The sequence below is a fragment of the Alosa sapidissima genome, chromosome 5, assembly GCF_018492685.1.
Source record: "Alosa sapidissima isolate fAloSap1 chromosome 5, fAloSap1.pri, whole genome shotgun sequence".
NCBI lineage: Eukaryota > Metazoa > Chordata > Actinopteri > Clupeiformes > Clupeidae > Alosa > Alosa sapidissima.
In genome coordinates, this window is record NC_055961.1 from 27,944,421 (window position 1) to 27,962,119 (window position 17,699).

At 43.3% G+C, this 17,699-nt stretch overlaps 1 protein-coding gene across 2 annotated transcripts; it reads right to left on the minus strand.

Moving 5' to 3' along the window:
- Positions 1-358: 358 nt before the first annotated feature.
- proser1 (proline and serine rich 1) lies at positions 359-11,953 on the minus strand. Of its 2 annotated transcripts, XM_042092894.1 has the most exons (13): positions 11,851-11,953; positions 11,275-11,346; positions 11,126-11,191; positions 10,960-11,028; positions 9,376-9,470; positions 9,038-9,131; positions 8,534-8,644; positions 8,020-8,154; positions 7,666-7,744; positions 7,075-7,167; positions 5,070-6,489; positions 3,700-3,844; positions 359-3,327 (listed from the first exon to the last, which is right to left on the minus strand). In XM_042092894.1, the coding sequence occupies exons 2-13, from the start codon at positions 11,317-11,319 to the stop codon at positions 3,202-3,204; spliced, it is 2,478 nt and encodes an 825-aa protein (XP_041948828.1). In that variant the 5' UTR covers positions 11,320-11,346; positions 11,851-11,953; the 3' UTR covers positions 359-3,201. The 2 variants fall into 2 exon arrangements, with proteins under 2 accessions (XP_041948828.1, XP_041948829.1); XM_042092895.1 differs by lacking the exon at positions 7,075-7,167 and having other exon boundaries at positions 11,275-11,928.
- Positions 11,954-17,699: the final 5,746 nt, after the last annotated feature.

Consider the following 17,699-nt stretch of genomic DNA (forward strand, 5'->3'; position numbering starts at 1 on the left):
TTAAGGTTATCTGCCTTATTTCATGATACCAAGAGGTATGAATGTCCCTTTTATCTGAAAGGTGCTATTACAATTGCCAATTGTCTTGATCACTTAACTGATGCCATGCCGATGTTGTAGTTCTTCTGTAAAAATGGTCTGGTGGTGAACACTGAATAAATGAACTCAATAAATCACTCAATAAATGAACCCATGTTGCAAGCACCTCCTAACCTTGTAGGGTATAACTTTGCCATCAATTTATCAAGTTATCATTGTGTTTGCTGTTGTATTCTTCATACAAAGATAAATCAAAAGAGAAAGTCATGGATGGTGCAATATAAATTCAATGAAAAAGTCTCACTCACACACAGAGCCCTTAAGAGCATTGACAACGCTTTTTAATATTGGACAATATTGCTACAGTAAATAGTCTATAAGCCTAGACAACAGTCATCCCTCTGGGCGCCACACATGGCTTACTTGGTATCTCAGGAACACATCACCCACAGCACCTCCTCTCCTATATGACACTGGGATGATGACGCCCTCGGCAAACGCCTTGGTCACCTAAGTCTTGTGAGATCAGATGTGCATTACAGCATACATCTGAAGATAAATGTATGACAATGGTTTAAAAGTTGGGTAGGAGTAATGACTAAAGCCCACCGCACACGGCCCGCGATGCGACAGTGAAACGCGACGGTGAAATTCTGTTTCGCTTTACTACACACACTGCTGGCGACGCGATCACCCATCGATTCAGTGGCCAGACACAGCTGTTTTCTATTATGACGTATCAGAAAGGGGTCGAGAGACGGCAACGGTCGCCCTGTCGTTCCACTTGTTGTGTGCATTGCACCCTTCACTTCAATAGATTCTATTCCATTTTGCCGGTCGCCAGCCGTGTGAGTAGGCCATGTGCGTAGGCCTTAAAAAGCATGGACATCCAAAGATTAATCAGGCCCTAATTTCACTGATAAGCAACACAGCTGACAGCATGATGGAAATATTGTGTTTGGTTGTTAAATAGTTACTTTATTGCCACATCCACTAATAACTCAACCTATGTTATGCTTGACTGTGCCCTGCTGAGTGGCAGTAGCAAGAGATCCATGTCTTTAAAGCATCTCTTTCAACTAGTTTACATATTTTAACTGCATTCATGAAAATGTGGCTTAAAAAATAGTCTTTCTGTTAAATTGAAATTCTCATTCAAATGTCCAGTTCTAGGCAAACTTGACTGGTATTCTGTTTGATAATGCACTCAGGCAAAGTTTCACTAAGTTGTAGGGGTATAACGGTACACAAAAATCACTGTTTGGTGTCTACCTCGGTTTTGAAATCACGGTTTGGTAAATTTTTCGGTACGGTAAGTACAGTAGGTACTGCTAGCCTAAAATTCACTGACAATATTGTTGATGTACAACGGTAATATTATTCTGAAAAGGTGTCAAATGTTTTGTGACGTTAATTGACTAAACTGACATATGGTCTGCCACTTAATATGTTTCTGTGGGAGCTTGAATTTGAAACATGTTGAACATACTGTTCAAGACTGCATTCAGTACATTAGGCACACATCTGTATTGAACCCAACGTCCTGTACCTTAACGGTTCAGTACGAATACGTGTACCTTTACACCTCTACTAAGTTGCCTCCTGATGTGAGCTCTGTTAAACCCAATTAACACAAGACTGACCAAGGCCTTTGCCAAGAGTGGGTAACCAATTAAGCATGGCCACATGCCCCTAAAACAGAAAAACAAAACAAAACTTTTTTTTAACCGTTGGTAAAAAATAAGACAAACAAATAATTAGCTCAGTCTGAATTACTGAGCAACATAGACAATAACAAAAAAGGTGAAAAGAAAAGACAGTTCATTCAGATCAAACCATAGCAAATCACTACCAAACTATCCCCCAGGACAATTCATTTGAGCTTTAAAACATGATGAATGGAAATCCCCATACATACTTATAAAAAAGCTTCAGTGTACAGTATGTTAGAAGAAGCATGTCCATTGCACTAAGGCATGCTAACAGCAGTAAAATAACAGTTTGAGGAAATGTCCATTGTACAACTCATAATTTCTTCTTTTCCACAGCACACAACCTTATCGCTATGTCATGTACAGCAGTACTTCATCAAGTGTCATGGTGTATCAAAATAAAAGCCATAGAGTGTGTGCAGACCTCCACACTACACATTGACATGCAGAATGCTGGGGATGTCTATAAAAATGTCTTTCACTCACTCCTCAAAATCATTACCAAATTAGTCCTCAACTTACAAATGCACCAACATCAACTTGAGCCTTGGATTATCATACGCTCGAAACAGGTTGTGAACATGGGATTATAAGGTTTATGAATAGGGTTAAAACACAGCATACAATACAATGCTATAAGAATTTGTAAAATGAACAGTACCCAATTGTTAAATACTGTAGATAAAAGCTGGATTTTTGTTTAAATTTCAGTTGCCTTCCAATATCATTTCATTATTTTGTGTACACTATACTACAACCATTGTATACTAGTGCTGGCTAAGACAAGAGCTTGCTTCACAAACACACGCATACACACATAGACAGACAGACAGACACACACACACACACACACACACACACACACACACACACACACACAATTTGTAAACATTTCATGTCACTGATCAGTTTCTTTTGGTGTCTCTCCAAAGAGTGCGGTCAGCACAGCCTGGGAAACCAGTGAAAGATAAACAGCTAACAGAATGACATGACTTGTGTCCAGTCAGTGGCTCAGATGCAGACTTTAGAAATGCAGCCTTCATCTCTTTATCTCCTCTGTCTCACATGCACAGACCACCTCCCCGAAACCACCGGTCAGACCCATACAAATGTCCATTTTGATGTCATGACCATAACGCCATTATATTATTAAGTAATATATCAAGCATAGCTTAAAAAATTAATTTCGATCAACATCATGCAACGCCATCACGTCTCTGAACAGGAGTCCAGCCCACTCTTACAGCTTCTTAGATACTGTACTTATTAACACATCTCGCACCTCACATACCGCTGATGCTTAGCAGCTTAGTAGCGTCACGGCTTGAGATAAAAATGGACATTTGAGTGGAGTGGTCTATTGACTACAGATATCGTTTCCTCAACGTCACCAGCACGTAGAGGAGGATACCGGAGGTGGTCGTGCGGAGAGGTCAGGCGTGTGGGGGCCTCACTGCCATCCCAGCTGGGGGTGCAGTCCGGGCTGCAGGGGGAAGGGGGTGCCCGGGCCGGGGGGGTAGTTGGTGAAGCCGTTGGGCTGGGGCGGGTAGCTCTCCAGAGGGGACGCAGAGTGGGCCTGGGGACAGCGGGACAAAAGGCCAGAATGAGGATCCGACAAGCACAGAGGGCCACAAAACACTCAACGGACGCGGAACGTTCGGGGAACGTGTGTGCCATGGAAAAAAACACTGTAAACAGTAAATGAATCAAAAGGCTGGCCTTTTAAAACTCCAATTTCACACACACACACACACATCTGTAGTCAGTGCTCAGAGATCAAATGAAAAGATGTGGTGAGGCCCATGCAGGCACAGAGACATACAACTGAACTTTGCCATAATATACAAGACTTGTCAATCTCATATATCCTGAGCTGCTACCAACAGGTCTAACTATGTAAAGTGTTGAGAGGGCACTTTTGGTAGATGCAGGCGTATGTGTGTAGTACCTGCAGCAGTGCTGACTGCATGGCTTGGTTGTGGAGTCCAGAGAGGGTAGCGGGAGAGGGAGCGGAGGAGAAGCCGGTCATGCCAGGGAAGGACAGCAGCCCGGGGAAGGAGCCGCCTCCTGCGGCCTGAAGACCACTGGTCAGGCTGCACAACAACACACATGTGCACATTACACATTATGACTTATATACCCTGGTCAGGCTGCACAACAACACACATGTGCACATTACACATTATGACTTATATACCCTGGTCAGGCTGCACAACAACACACATGTGCACATTACACATTATGACTTATATACCCTGGTCAGGCTGCACAACAACACACATGTGCACATTACACATTATGACTTATATACCCTGGTCAGGCTGCACAACAACACACATGTGCACATTACACATTATGACTTATATACCCTGGTCAGGCTGCACAACAACACACATGTGCACATTACACATTATGACTTATATACCCTGGTCAGGCTGCACAACAACACACATGTGCACATTACACATTATGACTTATATACCCTGGTCAGGCTGCACAACAACACACATGTGCACATTACACATTATGACTTATATACCCTGGTCAGGCTGCACAACAACACACATGTGCACATTACACATTATGACTTATATACCCTGGTCAGGCTGCACAACAACACACATGTGCACATTACACATTATGACTTATATACCCTGGTCAGGCTGCACAACAACACACATGTGCACATTACACATTATGACTTATATACCCTGGTCAGGCTGCACAACAACACACATGTGCACATTACACATTATGACTTACATGGCTTTATATACCCTAGACAGGCTGCACAACAACACACATTTGCAATAAGACTATAATGGCTTTAATGTCCTTGGTCAGGTTGCACACACTGCGACTTGGACTTAGATAGTGCACTAGCAAGTAAATATCCATGTCAAGGACATACAAATTTGGAGAGTAGACTAGACAATACCAAGCAGTGAAAGTTGAACCTCATTTAAAGGGATACTCCGGAGTAATGGTTGATAATGGTTCACTTTAAAAGTTTGCAATGCTTCGGTTTATCTGTAGGATACCCATGGACACTACCACTGAAGTGTAAGGCTATTTTGGATTTTGCCAGTGGTTTGAGTGGTTTTTTTTTTACATGGCTATATGCCCACTGTAACACGCTATAAACAATTTTGTTGCTAATGCAAATAACGTTCTAGCTGAAATTTTTGCTGAATAATTTTGCTCCCATTTTGAACCCGTTATCAAACATAAATAGACCCCAGGTTGTTTTTCCTCCAGAGTATCCCTTGAACAATGGCCCAACTACATACACACACAGACAAACAGACACACACTTACCCAGGCTGGCCCACCAGGGCTGGATTGTAGTTGGAGCTGAACGCCGAGGCGAAGCCCGGAAGCACCGGTGACGTGCTGGGGACCCCAGCGGCCGCCGCAGCTGCTGCTGCCGCCGCCTGTAATGGGGCCACGGTTGCCACCGACGACGGGGCCCCTTGGAGCCCCATTAGCGAGGAGAGCACAGGACTCCCCACCGCTGAGGGGCCTGTGGGCCCGAACCCTGAGAAGGCCTGGGGACTGTGGCCTGGGGGCAGCCCGGAAAATATGGAGGGGGCGGTGGTGAGGCCCAGGCCGAATGGGGAGGCGGCCTGAGCAACGGAGTAGACGGAGGAAGGGGGACCCACGGACGCCATGGAGGATTGCAAGGAGGAGGCCACGGAGGGGAAGGGGGAGGCGGAGGAGAGTGAGGGGGGGAAGGAGGAGAGGGCGGAGAAGGGCGAAGGAGCGGGGCTGGCGCCCGCCTGCTGGGACATGCCCTGCAGGCCCGAGAGCACGGCAGCCGGGCCGGCCATGGAGCTCTGCGGGGAGCCGGCCGAGTGCGGGTGGCCGGTCAGCCCCAGCGAGCGAGCCAGGGCGGCCGAGTTGGGCATGGCCAGCGAGCTGAGCGAGGGTGTGCCCGAGCGCGAGGGGCCCTTGAAGGCGGAGGGCACCGGGCTGCTGCTGCCACTGTTGCCACCGTGCCCGCGCTGGGTCATCACGCCCAGATGCTGGTCATTGCCGAAGAATGCCTGCTGGGCAGCAGAGGGCTTGGGGCTGGGGGCGTGCGGGGCTCCGTGGGCGCCGTGAGGGATGGAGCGGTCGGAGGCGTGGGCAGAAAGGCCTCCCGTGGGGGTGTAGCTGCGGATGACCGAGTGTGAAGGGGTGCCCGCAGCGGTGGTGAAAGGCATGCCCAGTTGAGGGTCAGTGGGAGACAGGTAAGACTTGCCGGTCAGTGCCGAAGAGAGGTCACTGGCCGAGCTTCTGGAGGTAGGGGTTGGGGGTGCGCCCGATGGGGTCCCCGCACGGGACGTCCTGGCGGGGAACGGGGATGGCGAGAAGCTTCCAGAAGGCCCCGACGTCCCGCAGGGCGTAGTGGGCGTATGGGACCTGATGACCGAACCAGCAGGGCCAGCTGACGGGGGCATGCCAGGGAACGAGCCCGAGCCGGGCTGCTGCCCACTCAGGTTGGAGGGCAGGTGTGGGGACATGGGGGTCCCCGGCGGGCCCTTGATGACCGAGGGAGAAGGTGCGGGCACAGGGCTGGGCGACTGGGCCACAGGGTTCTGGGAGGGCACCATGCCAGGGAAGATGGGCGTGATGGGGGTGGTGGGGGCCGGTGTGGTGGAGGGCTGGGAGGAGACGGGCGTCGAGGGGGCCGAACACGTGTGCGGGGAGATGGTGGCCGTGGTGGTGACGCTGGTGGAGCCTGGTCGAGAGTAACCTGAAAAAACAAAACAAACAAACAAAATGAACTCATGACTTATTCATTCCAAAACACAGTGGTTTCTTTTAGTGTGCTCTAAATGTGCTTTTTTTATTAGACAGCCCAAATTACTGTTTTGACGGAGATACCATCAGTTATTAAGACACCAACAAAGGTTTGGAAGCACCCATTAGCTTTCGGCGGCCATTTCAAGCGATCAAGCTGCTTCAGGAGGAGCAGGGTTATGGGTAGTAGAAGCATGAGGAATGGGGATTGCTGCAGGGTCAAAGATCAAAGCCCACACACCCAGTTATTGGTCAATCTGGCTCCGGAAGCCTGCGCTTCCCAAAGATCTGCCTGTCAGATTGACCGTAGGAAGCGAGCGAGAAAGAGGCGGATGGTGACGTTAATCTAGCGCCAGACGCCAGGCTCGTGCGTGCGCAGCTGTGCGCGCGTGTGAGTAGCCGCTGATGGGGCAAGCTTTCTACAGCTACAGCGTGGGAGTGAGGCAGCATCTCTCAAGCCCGCGTGTGTGGCCGGGTGGTCAGGGCGGTCGGCTGGGCGTCAGATGTCGGGCGGGGAGGGGGAGGAGGGGGGTCGTACCTGGGGAGGCGAGCGTGGCACTGTATGGTGGGGGGGGCACGCTGGCAGTGATGACCCCGCCCACTGACATTAGCCCTGCGTTGTTGTACGCACCTGGGCAGGGTGTTTAAACACATCACACGTCAGCGCCAGCCAACACACACACACACACACACACACACACACACACACACACACACACACACACACACACAGGTATGTACACACACATTCATGCACAAAACCAGTTATAAACTGCATATTAGCAGTGGCCAACACAACTCATATACACACACTACCACACACACCATGACAATACACACCATGCACAAAAACATATATATCAAAAAGTTCTATACTAACACTCTCATACATCTACCACAAACTCACACAACACACACAACCAACAACTATCACTTACAGACAAACAGTCACACACACACACACACTAACATCACAGCACTAAACCACAACACTAACATCACAGAAACACTCACAAATACCACAAACCCACATATACAAACAAAACAACAACACAGGCACAATCAAAGCCGAATTCTCTGTTGGGAGGTCCATCAAGACCACAGTGTTGGTGGGTGTGAGGACACTTACTTGGTGCGATTGTAGCGTGCACCCTGCAGGGTGGGATGGGGTAGGGAACAGGCCGGTGGGGGTTGTAAGAGGACGGAGACTAACAGGGCAGAAAGTGACAGGAAAAGTGGACATGAGCGCATTATAACTTTGTCCTCAAAAATCAACAACAGTATACAGACTACATATTAATTTACTAAAACACAGATGTAGTCTAAAAACTTGTCAGTTATATTGTCAATACAAAATACAAAATCAATGCAATAGTGAAATCAAAAGAAGATACAGTAACAGTGAAATTGAAATAATACTGATAAAGAACATTAATAATTCTATGACTCCCTGAAGAGGCCTAGGGAGAGGTTTGTGCATTACCGGTTTGAAGGGTCCAAGGATCCTTGCTGCAATCCCCGACCCCTTCCCTTCAGTATTAGTATTCTCCTCATTCTCCTTCTTCTTAGCAGTAGTGCCATTATTGGACTGCGACTGAGGCTGAGGCAAAGGTGCTTTCTGAAAACACACACACACACACACACACAAATTGATAAACATAATAAAAACAATCTCAACCTAGTAGCTATGCCCACCATCATTGATAGTAGCAAATAATATACATGCATAAACACCTGCAATATACAAAGACATACAGAACAATGGTGGCAGACAAGCAATAACAATGGGGTCTCATTCCTTTGGTGTTTGGTGATGATCTGATTCCTTCTTGGACATGTGATTCTAACCTTGAACATAAAAACAAACTGTTCCTGGACATTATTAGATTCTGGTGCTATTTGAATCCTTGAATGGGTCAACTTTAACCTTGGGTTATGACTCCACTAATAGGAGAAAACGAAGAAGGCCAAAGATATAGCCTCACATGACTACCTACCGGGAAGCTGCCAGTGACTTGGCTGGGCCGACCCTTTGGGTAGGGGTTTCCTGGAATCACCCCACAGGAGGAAATCATGGCCACGGGAGCCTTACAGCCAACCTTACAAACCTGCAGGGTCACATTGAGCCAACAGCAGTTAAAAATACACTAATTTGTCATTATGTTGACAATTAAATAAAATGCCAAACCATTTGCAATGTCATAATGCTGAATACATCAAATACATCTCCATGTCTTCTATCTGTGTCTATGTTAGAGATGGGCATACGTAAATATGGTTGTTTCTTAACTGTTCTGATCTTCTTTTGCTTTTTACATTTTCAAAGGCATTTCGGTCCTGTTTGTTTAAAACTGGGTAGAGTGGCTGTCGCACTTATTCCCTATGGTTCCCTCTGGTTTCTCTCAAGCCTACTGCTACCTTGGCTAAAATCACACGTATACAATAAATCCCTTTGGTTAAAACTGTCTACCAAACAGACATATTTGAGTGTATGAACTGACCTGCTCAAGGATTCTCCGTGCTCGCTTCTTCTCAGACAGGTGAGTGCGGAAGATATCCTCCACTGGACGATAGTTCTGAGCATCGCAGATATTCCTGAGAGAGAGAAAGAGAGATGTCATTATACAATCCATCTTTAACGTGTTACTCTACCTTTATGACATTTCTCCAAGAAAAATCAACATTTTAATTCATACATTGTAATGCATCATGTACTATAACACATTAACAATACCGGAAAAATGTGTATGCATGTAATATACACCTAACATATTAACATTGCTCACATTACTGTTTGATATCATGTAACATAAGCAGGTGGATTTAAGTTTGTACTTACAATGCAATCAGTTCCAAAACAACAAGCTTGTCCTTGGTAAACGTGAAACAGTTGAGTATGTTGGCCACTTTGGTGGTTGGGATGGCAACCATTTTCTACAATTTAGACACAAACACAGTGATGTCAAAACAAGCAGAGGTTTTATTTAAATTAGCCTACAGTCCCATAACTAGCTGTGGTAATATCAGGTATTTAGTGTGCAGCGTGTTGTAAAATAATGCATTGTACTGAAAAGGGGGGGGGGGGGTCTTAATGTCACAAAATGTTGCCAAGGCTTATTGCAGTTTTTTTCTATCGCTCTCTTAACACAGACTCACACATACAAAACACAACTGGCCAAATGGATAATTTTCTTCTCAAAAACACATTTTGTTAAATATACTACTAACACATCTTTCTCTGCACACACTAACTTTACCAAAACACTAGGAATCTGAAACAAAATGAAATTATTCTGTCAAAGAATAACACTTGTTTTCACTTCACAAGGTACATGCAGTCAATCAAAGTACACCAGGTTTCAAAATACTGGCTATTGTTGACATTACAAAACCTGCATAGACTTTTATGTTTCAGTTTTACAGGTATTTGCATGCAATTTTTACACTAAATTTCTTGGTTGGGAACTGTATGTCCACATGTTATGTTAACATTCAAAAGCATTTTAGTAAAAAGCAAATCAGTTTTTTTCCTTTACTGTTTACTACAGGAGGTACAGAAATACTGTTTACAGTATGATAGAACAGAATAAAGTTTTACAGTATTGCAATGCTTAGGGTGAACAAACTATCCATGAAACACACAAGCATTCTGAACAAAAAACAACAGCAAAAAGCCCAGATAAAAAGGGGGGAGCTAAAAAAAGCACAAAATTACTGTAACTAATCTCTGCGATCTTCAGGGTTAGGCCACATGTTTTCATCAACATTGCATTGATTACATGGTCAATGATAGTGGCACGAATTTCATCACTAACAACATTTCTTGCAGCGAAATGGAATGCCACCACCACCACACATTCTTACATCTCTACCATGCCCTCTCCTTGGGCCTGCTCTCCTCCCTGGCCCTGCTTCAACATAAATCAGTTGTGTGTCAATTATTGAATTGTTTGTTTATTATCTGCTGAGATATATTGTTTTTGAACTGATATCATTGCAGAAGCGGAGTTTTTATACTGTATCTAAGGTTTGGAATATTGTTTTTACTATTGTGGGATGTTGTGTGTTAACATTCGCAAATAATGCAAAAACAATCCATAATTTTGTTGCGAGGTATAGCTTGTCTGTTAAGAAAATGTAAGCATTGTGGAAATGTTTTCACTGACTGCATATTGTGTGAAAACGACATGAAATGTGTGAATGGTATGGCCACAAATGACCAATGCTGTGCTAATTGTATTTAGAGTTTTGAACCACCACAAGAAGTCTTGTAAAGTCACTCTACTATGATGCAAAACGCTTGACAGAGATGACAAATCCTGACTTGACATCAGAGTATTGATCCCAAGGCAATCAATCACGATATACTAGTTATACGACTTGCCACTCCCATGTATCAAGACTTGTTTATTAAGGCACTTACGTGCTGTAAAGCCTTCACAGCTTTGATCTGTGGTTCTGCCCATGAGAAGTACTTCAGAATATCAATCACCTGCAATCACAAACAAGTGTGAGATTTCTCAAATGCCATCTTTATATATAAATATAACATGCTACAGTACATTCTGTCATTCTTGTCTGAACCTTACCTGTTCACTTGAGAAGTAGCCATGTACCTGTTCGATTGCTTTTACTCTTTGATCTGTCAAAACACACTGAGCGGAGCACAGAGGGTTTATTATTGTTAGGCTGGCTGCCATTGTGCTGTACGTGCACATCAACCGAAATGCATCCTTACCCTTCTTATTTCGTCCAAGACGATGTCAAATGACTTCTTGTCCATGATGAATGTTCAAAGTAGCATAAATCGCTGAAATAGATTTCAGAATCCTGCCTTTAAGCATACAGATTGGTAGCCAAGATAATATCCAAGCAACTTTCCAATGGGTAACGTTTGCTGATGCAAACGATAGATAGATATAGCCTAGGAAACTTAACCTAAAGTAATATCTAATGAGCCACTTTCTGGGCCAACAACATATTTTTTAAACAAACCACATCTTACTCCGATCCTCTGAAAATATAATAAATAACCAAGTTATTTGGTTGTGTTGTCTTTTTGGTAATCTTGTATGCAAGAGCACCCCTATAGCTGGGTTTAATTCACCAGGCTAAAACAACCCCGGTTAGCTTGCGAGCTAGCAATCTCTCCGACAATCTTCAGCCCTTTGAAATGGCAACAAACAAATAGTTTGGAAGATAGGTTGCAGCCGTCCTACAAAACCGTCCCCTGCTGCTGTCAACTGGTAGATATTAAAGTGTGCTGTAAATACAGTTACTTTGCTCTATACGTTTATAAAGATATACTACTGACATGACTTCTTTTGTTAGCTAGCTTGCTAGCTAGGTCCATTGGTTCAGATTGGTGACGCTCATGCGGTAGGATTTCTGTATCCAGTGCAGCGATTCCGGATATAGTCATAATATTTACCTCACTGTCTGCCCTACGGAGTGAAAAACTATCGTAATGGGGCAAAGGAAGGAACATGTTGCCAAGTTATAGAGGAACTACATATCATGTAATACTTTTGTCATACAACGATACAAAGTACCTCAAATATAACATGTAACTTTTACTTTGATACATTGTATCTCCCTATAGGGAGGGAAAGTGAAAACCAGCGCCCCAAGTGGTTGCGTTCCTATCGAAGAGCAGCTCCAATGTTAAGTCCCATAGACCTATTTTTTAAAAAAATACTGTGAAGCCAAATCAGCGATCTTATCCACCAAAAATATTTTTCAGTGTCTATACAGTAATAATCTTCTAACTGTGAAAATGTCAGACCATATTTTGCCTTATTTAAAAAAAATCGAAATTGCTCCTTTTGTTTCATAAACGAACTTCAAAAAAGCCACGTGACTTTACCCTTCGAGTAGCATGGTTTGTTTATTAGCCTGGTTAGCATTGCCACTTAACACTTACTGCCAGCTCTTCATGTGAGTAGAAGCACAACACCAGTTATCCAGACATAAAGGTTATCACCACGCGGTTTACATCACCTTCCGTTATTACAAAAATATGTAAGCCAGTTAAGCACATTGCTGTATTGATCAGTTAGAGATTAAGCGCCCAAACCTGTGACGTCACATGCAACTGTAGTTTGTTATCACCATGTTACGACAAAAACTCAAAACAATTCAACTGAGCCTAAAAATAAGGTATGACCACTTGAAGCAATAGAGGTGACCCCAGTGCCTAACATATGGAAGGCATTAAATTAAGATCCCAATGTGCATCGAGATATATTTTTTCTAAAAAAATATCCCATCCCCTCCGCTAAACTCTAGGAACGAAACCACTAGATGGCGATGAGATTACTTTCCCTCCCTATGCACTACGTCACATACGTCAAACAAATCAAATCAGCAAATTGTCACCCTATGATTGTCACACACCATAGAAAAGAAAGTAGCCTACGAAAAGGTTCAGCTCATAGACAGTGGTTCAGCTGTAGTTATTGCATGGTAATATGGAAGCCCGTAGATTCCATTACTTCACATTTATTTTAGACCCGTTTCTCCCAGATTTCATTCCCCCTTATATTATTATCTCTGGTTATTGAACTTTGTTATCTCGAGATAATGAGAAAGATGTATTATCTTGAGATAATGAATTAAATAAATAAATAAGTTATTTCTAGATAACAAAGTTATCAATCAAGTTTTCAATGACAATGTTCTCATTATCTTGAGATAGAAAAACGTTGTTATGACAGAATCACAATGTTATTATCTCAGGGAAACCAGTGCTTGAAGTGGGTTGGGGGGGGGGGGGGGCATATTATCACATTTGAAATTTAAAAAAACAATGCTTTGAGATATGTCTAATATAAATGTATTTAGTGAATGAATCATTTCCAAGCAGCATACTAATTCATTCTAATTTATACAAATGGCACATTTACAAATTTATACAATTGGTACATAATTTAGTTGACCTATTTAACAACATTTGATTATTATTGAGCAATTAAGGTGCTTAAAGACACTGCTATGTACATTTAATAAAGTATTTTGTAACATTAAAACATTCCCCAAGTGAATTGCTTGCATATACTGTGTAGAACATAAATTAAACCCTTTTATGCCCCTGGGCAAAGACGTGAAAAGGGCCCCCTGCCACTTACAGTAAATAGGTTGGTAGCTCAGAAAATTAAAAAAAATAACCCCTTAAATAATAACTTCTGGCAAGTTTTATGGAAAGAAACATTAATCCTTTGAAACCTAGTGTGATTTGTCATTGTAAGGGCCATCTATACATCTATACAAACATTTAAGTTTGTTTTAATCTGTCAACACATTAGTGTTTTCAAGGTCTCAGTAGCATACAGACAACACACACACATTCATTAACAGCAGAAAAAGTAATTAAAAGTATATAATATGATGCACGTTCAGGAGAGTTTCAATTGCGAGCTAGCGCTCTGTTTTGTTTGAGCATCAACCGATAACCATCATCGCTTAGAGCACCTTTAACCTGAAACAGGGCCAGGTGCCAGGCTAGCCTATAAGCTTAAGTTTTATACCTGAAAGTCTACTTTAGGTTTAACTGACTGTGCATCAGGGACCACCATTCTGACTTACAAGGACCCTGATGACCGTTGTTGTGGGGTGTGAGGCAAACCACCTGCAATGACCACCTGCAATGCCTTCACACACCACCACTGGACAGCAGGCCACTGTCAATAACAGCAATTTGGGCAAGTCACAGCTCTAAAGCCCCAGCTTGGAACGTATTTGGGCAGTGCAAGTTCTCACTGGCACAGGGCTTGTGCAGTCCAACACATCTTCACTTTTATGAGGGATAACAAGAGGGATAATAGCTGTTTTGTCTGTTTTTCTAATGTCCATTAATGGCATTCAGTCTTTATAGTCCTTTGGCCCCATTGCTCGATGAGTGCTTGTCCACCTCTTGATGAGATCCAGACAGGGGGACCAGGACACTAGCAAGGGGATACTCTGACAAACTAGATGGCTGGTTGAAATAATGAGCTTATATGTTTAAACTTTTTTCACTTTTTTCACTGATTACAAGTCCCAGTAATCAGACATTGACCCCACAACCTGCAAGATTAGTTCGGAAGTAATAACACTGGCTCTTAGCTGTTGTGTGGAGGGAATGGCTTCAGGTGGAAGTGGAAAAAACAGGTCAGGTTCCAATTAAAGCATATCTATTTTGTTGTGTTAGAGTGCAGGGATGATGAACCTAATCCTGCAATATAATTCAAGAGGAGATTTGACTGACGCAGAACATATCACCATCATGAAGCAGGAAGAGGTCCTAAAGAACTGGAAATATCAGGGTGTAATGATTATGTATGCCACTAGGTGGCATTATGGCAGTTCTCCCCTTCTGTCAGAAACTGGATTGAAATTTATTTTGCTATCAAACAGCAAAGCAAAAACTAAAATAATGCATTCTAATAGTATTAGACATATATATGTATGCATGTTTTAATATAGATAAACATCTTGGAAAGATGGAACTTTTTTGTTCACAGCCAGTCTCCTCTGTGCTATAAGGTCCACTTCCCTTTCCTCAATGCTGGCTCATGATTCTCCAATGGCATGATAGTCTTGCTGTGCGGGAAATCAGCTCATTGCCATCTTTTGTTCTTACAGAATGTACACAGACAAAACAATACAGTGTTTCAAAAGCTTGTGCGCCCTTACAAACCTTGTAACTACATGAGTAAGTTGAGCAAGTGAGGTATGATCTCCCTCGTGAGAGAAAGAGAGAGACCTAAAAGAAAGAGGGGGAGAAATAAATCAGTCATTTGACCACTGCATGAACCCCCTCAGGTCTGTGAATCTTGTGTTGCTTATCAAAGATAATTCAATCGCTGAACACAGGATTGACCACTCGCCACAGTGAAATAAATCAATTGGCAAATGTCACAGCATATGTGTAGTCTGTAGACTGGGTTTTAAAGCCCAGATTGTGAGATATACCCACAACATTCCCGTAGAAATGAGTTAAGACTGTCCATGCTTCTGATTAACATTATTGTTCCGTGTTTCTTCTGTGGTGGCCTTTGGGCCATTTTTAAAAACTAAAACATCATTGTAAAATGATTTTTGATGATTAAAATTGATGATTGTACCATTTACAAAATTAGGTTATGCTATCTGGGTAGCTTCTAACATTTGAAGCCTTTTTGATAGAACTCCTACAAATGACTGTACCTGTTTACTCAAAATGCAATTATATCCCAAAAATGGATTAATAGGATGTCATAAAACCATATTTCCCCCCCCTTTGCACTACATGTGTGTCACACCACATTACTGTGAGAGGCCTGAGCACATTAAAGGGGTCAGTCTGTGCGTGTCTGGACGCTAACTATAAGCTTGTTGCTTGGCAAACTTTGGAGTGTAATCCAGGCATACTATGGCTATACCTGTAGCAACATCAACGCGCTCTCTGGTGTATGTGCAGGTAATCCATCTAGTGAGACTCATCAAGTTTGTCTGTGAGCATGTCTGAAGGAAATTCCTGATGTCACGGCATTAGATAAACGTTCAAACTATGAAGCTGTTGGTGTCTTTTGAATTTTGACAGTTTTTTTTCTGGACATAGGGTTCTCACACTAACAAATAATTATGAGGTTTTCACTGATGTTGTGAAGGTGCATCACAAACATTTACACACATGCACACCCAAGGAGAGGTGGAGTGATAGGGCAGTGTGTGTATGTGTGTGTGTGTGTGTGTGTGTGTGTGTGTGTCCGTGTGTGTGTGTGTGTGTGTGTGTGTGTGTGTGTGTGTGTGTCCGTGTGTGTGTGTGTATGTGTGTGTGTGTGTGTGTGTGTGTGTGTGTGTGTCCGTGTGTGTGTGTGTGTGTGTGTGTGTGTCCGTGTGTGTGTGTGTGTGTGTGTGTGTGTGTGTGTGTCTGTGTGTGTGTGTCTGTGTGTGTCCGTGTGTATATATGTGTGTGTGTGTGTGTGTGTGTGTGTGTGTGTGTGTGTGTGCGTCCTATTGTTCTTTGCTAGAATGTGGTGCAGCACTGAGCAAGAGATAGAGATGCCGCTCAGTAGGGGTGCTGCAAGAAATATTTGGCCCTAAGATAAGAATATAATATTGAATCCCCATAATAAAAATAATATTGGTCATTATGGTCTGTGAAGGCCCCATGTTGGTGACAGCCAGGTTCCTCGGACTCATCCTAATTTTCCCACCTTATGGTGGCCCTGCCTGTCAGCGGCAATAGCAGACCAACCGTCCAGCAGGGAGGCAAGGGAGCTGATCTGATCTCCCCAGCAGCTCAGCAGAATTAGGGGCGAGAGAGGGATGAAGGGGGGGTGAGAGAGGGAGGGCCATCTGGTCAGTACGGGATGAAGCAGGCCTCGACACAGGAAGTCTTCTACAGGGAACCAGTGAGGGGCCAGCTGAACAGGGTGCACTGATAGTGAGTTGAGTCTCAGCACTGTGGGCAACCTCAATTTTGACCTTTGGTAGTTATATATATGTGTATAGATAGATATAATATACTGTATATGTATATTTACAAAATGTAGCAACAGAGCTGATTCCAATTCTGATTGTCAGCAGTGAAGTGAGGTACAAATGTTACATTCAAACCTTGATCAAATGGCCTTCTGGTCCAATGTTGGAGTCCTTAATAATACCATAATTCATACCCCAAGAAAGCCCTTTTCATTCAATAATGTTATCTTACTTTTATTAGGATATACACAGCCTCTGATATGCAACTTATACATTTACACTGCTCTGGTGGGCTCTGCTTTAGTGTCCATTGTCTTTCTGTTTTAGCTAAGCTGAGTGCCCAAGAAATAGAGGGAGACAGGACTGGCTGCCGTCATCAGCTTCCTGACACACTTCCTGTTGTGTTAGAGGCCATGTCCGCCTGCCGTATCCTCTACTCTTTTTCCACCTTTTAAAAGAAAACAATGGGAAAGCCGCCAGACTCTTGCTTTTAAAGCCTTGAGCAGTATTAACGTTTTATATACTCAAAAGTAGCTTCGTCATTTTAGTTTTGTGGAGACAGAGACCAAATGTTTTATTCTAATAATAAATTATAATATAATTTTCCCTCATTGAGTTTAATGAAGTTCACACATCAAACACCTTTATTTATTTATTTTCCAAATGTAGCATTCAATCTTGCTAAGCACTTTACCCTATACCAAGACCCCACATGGT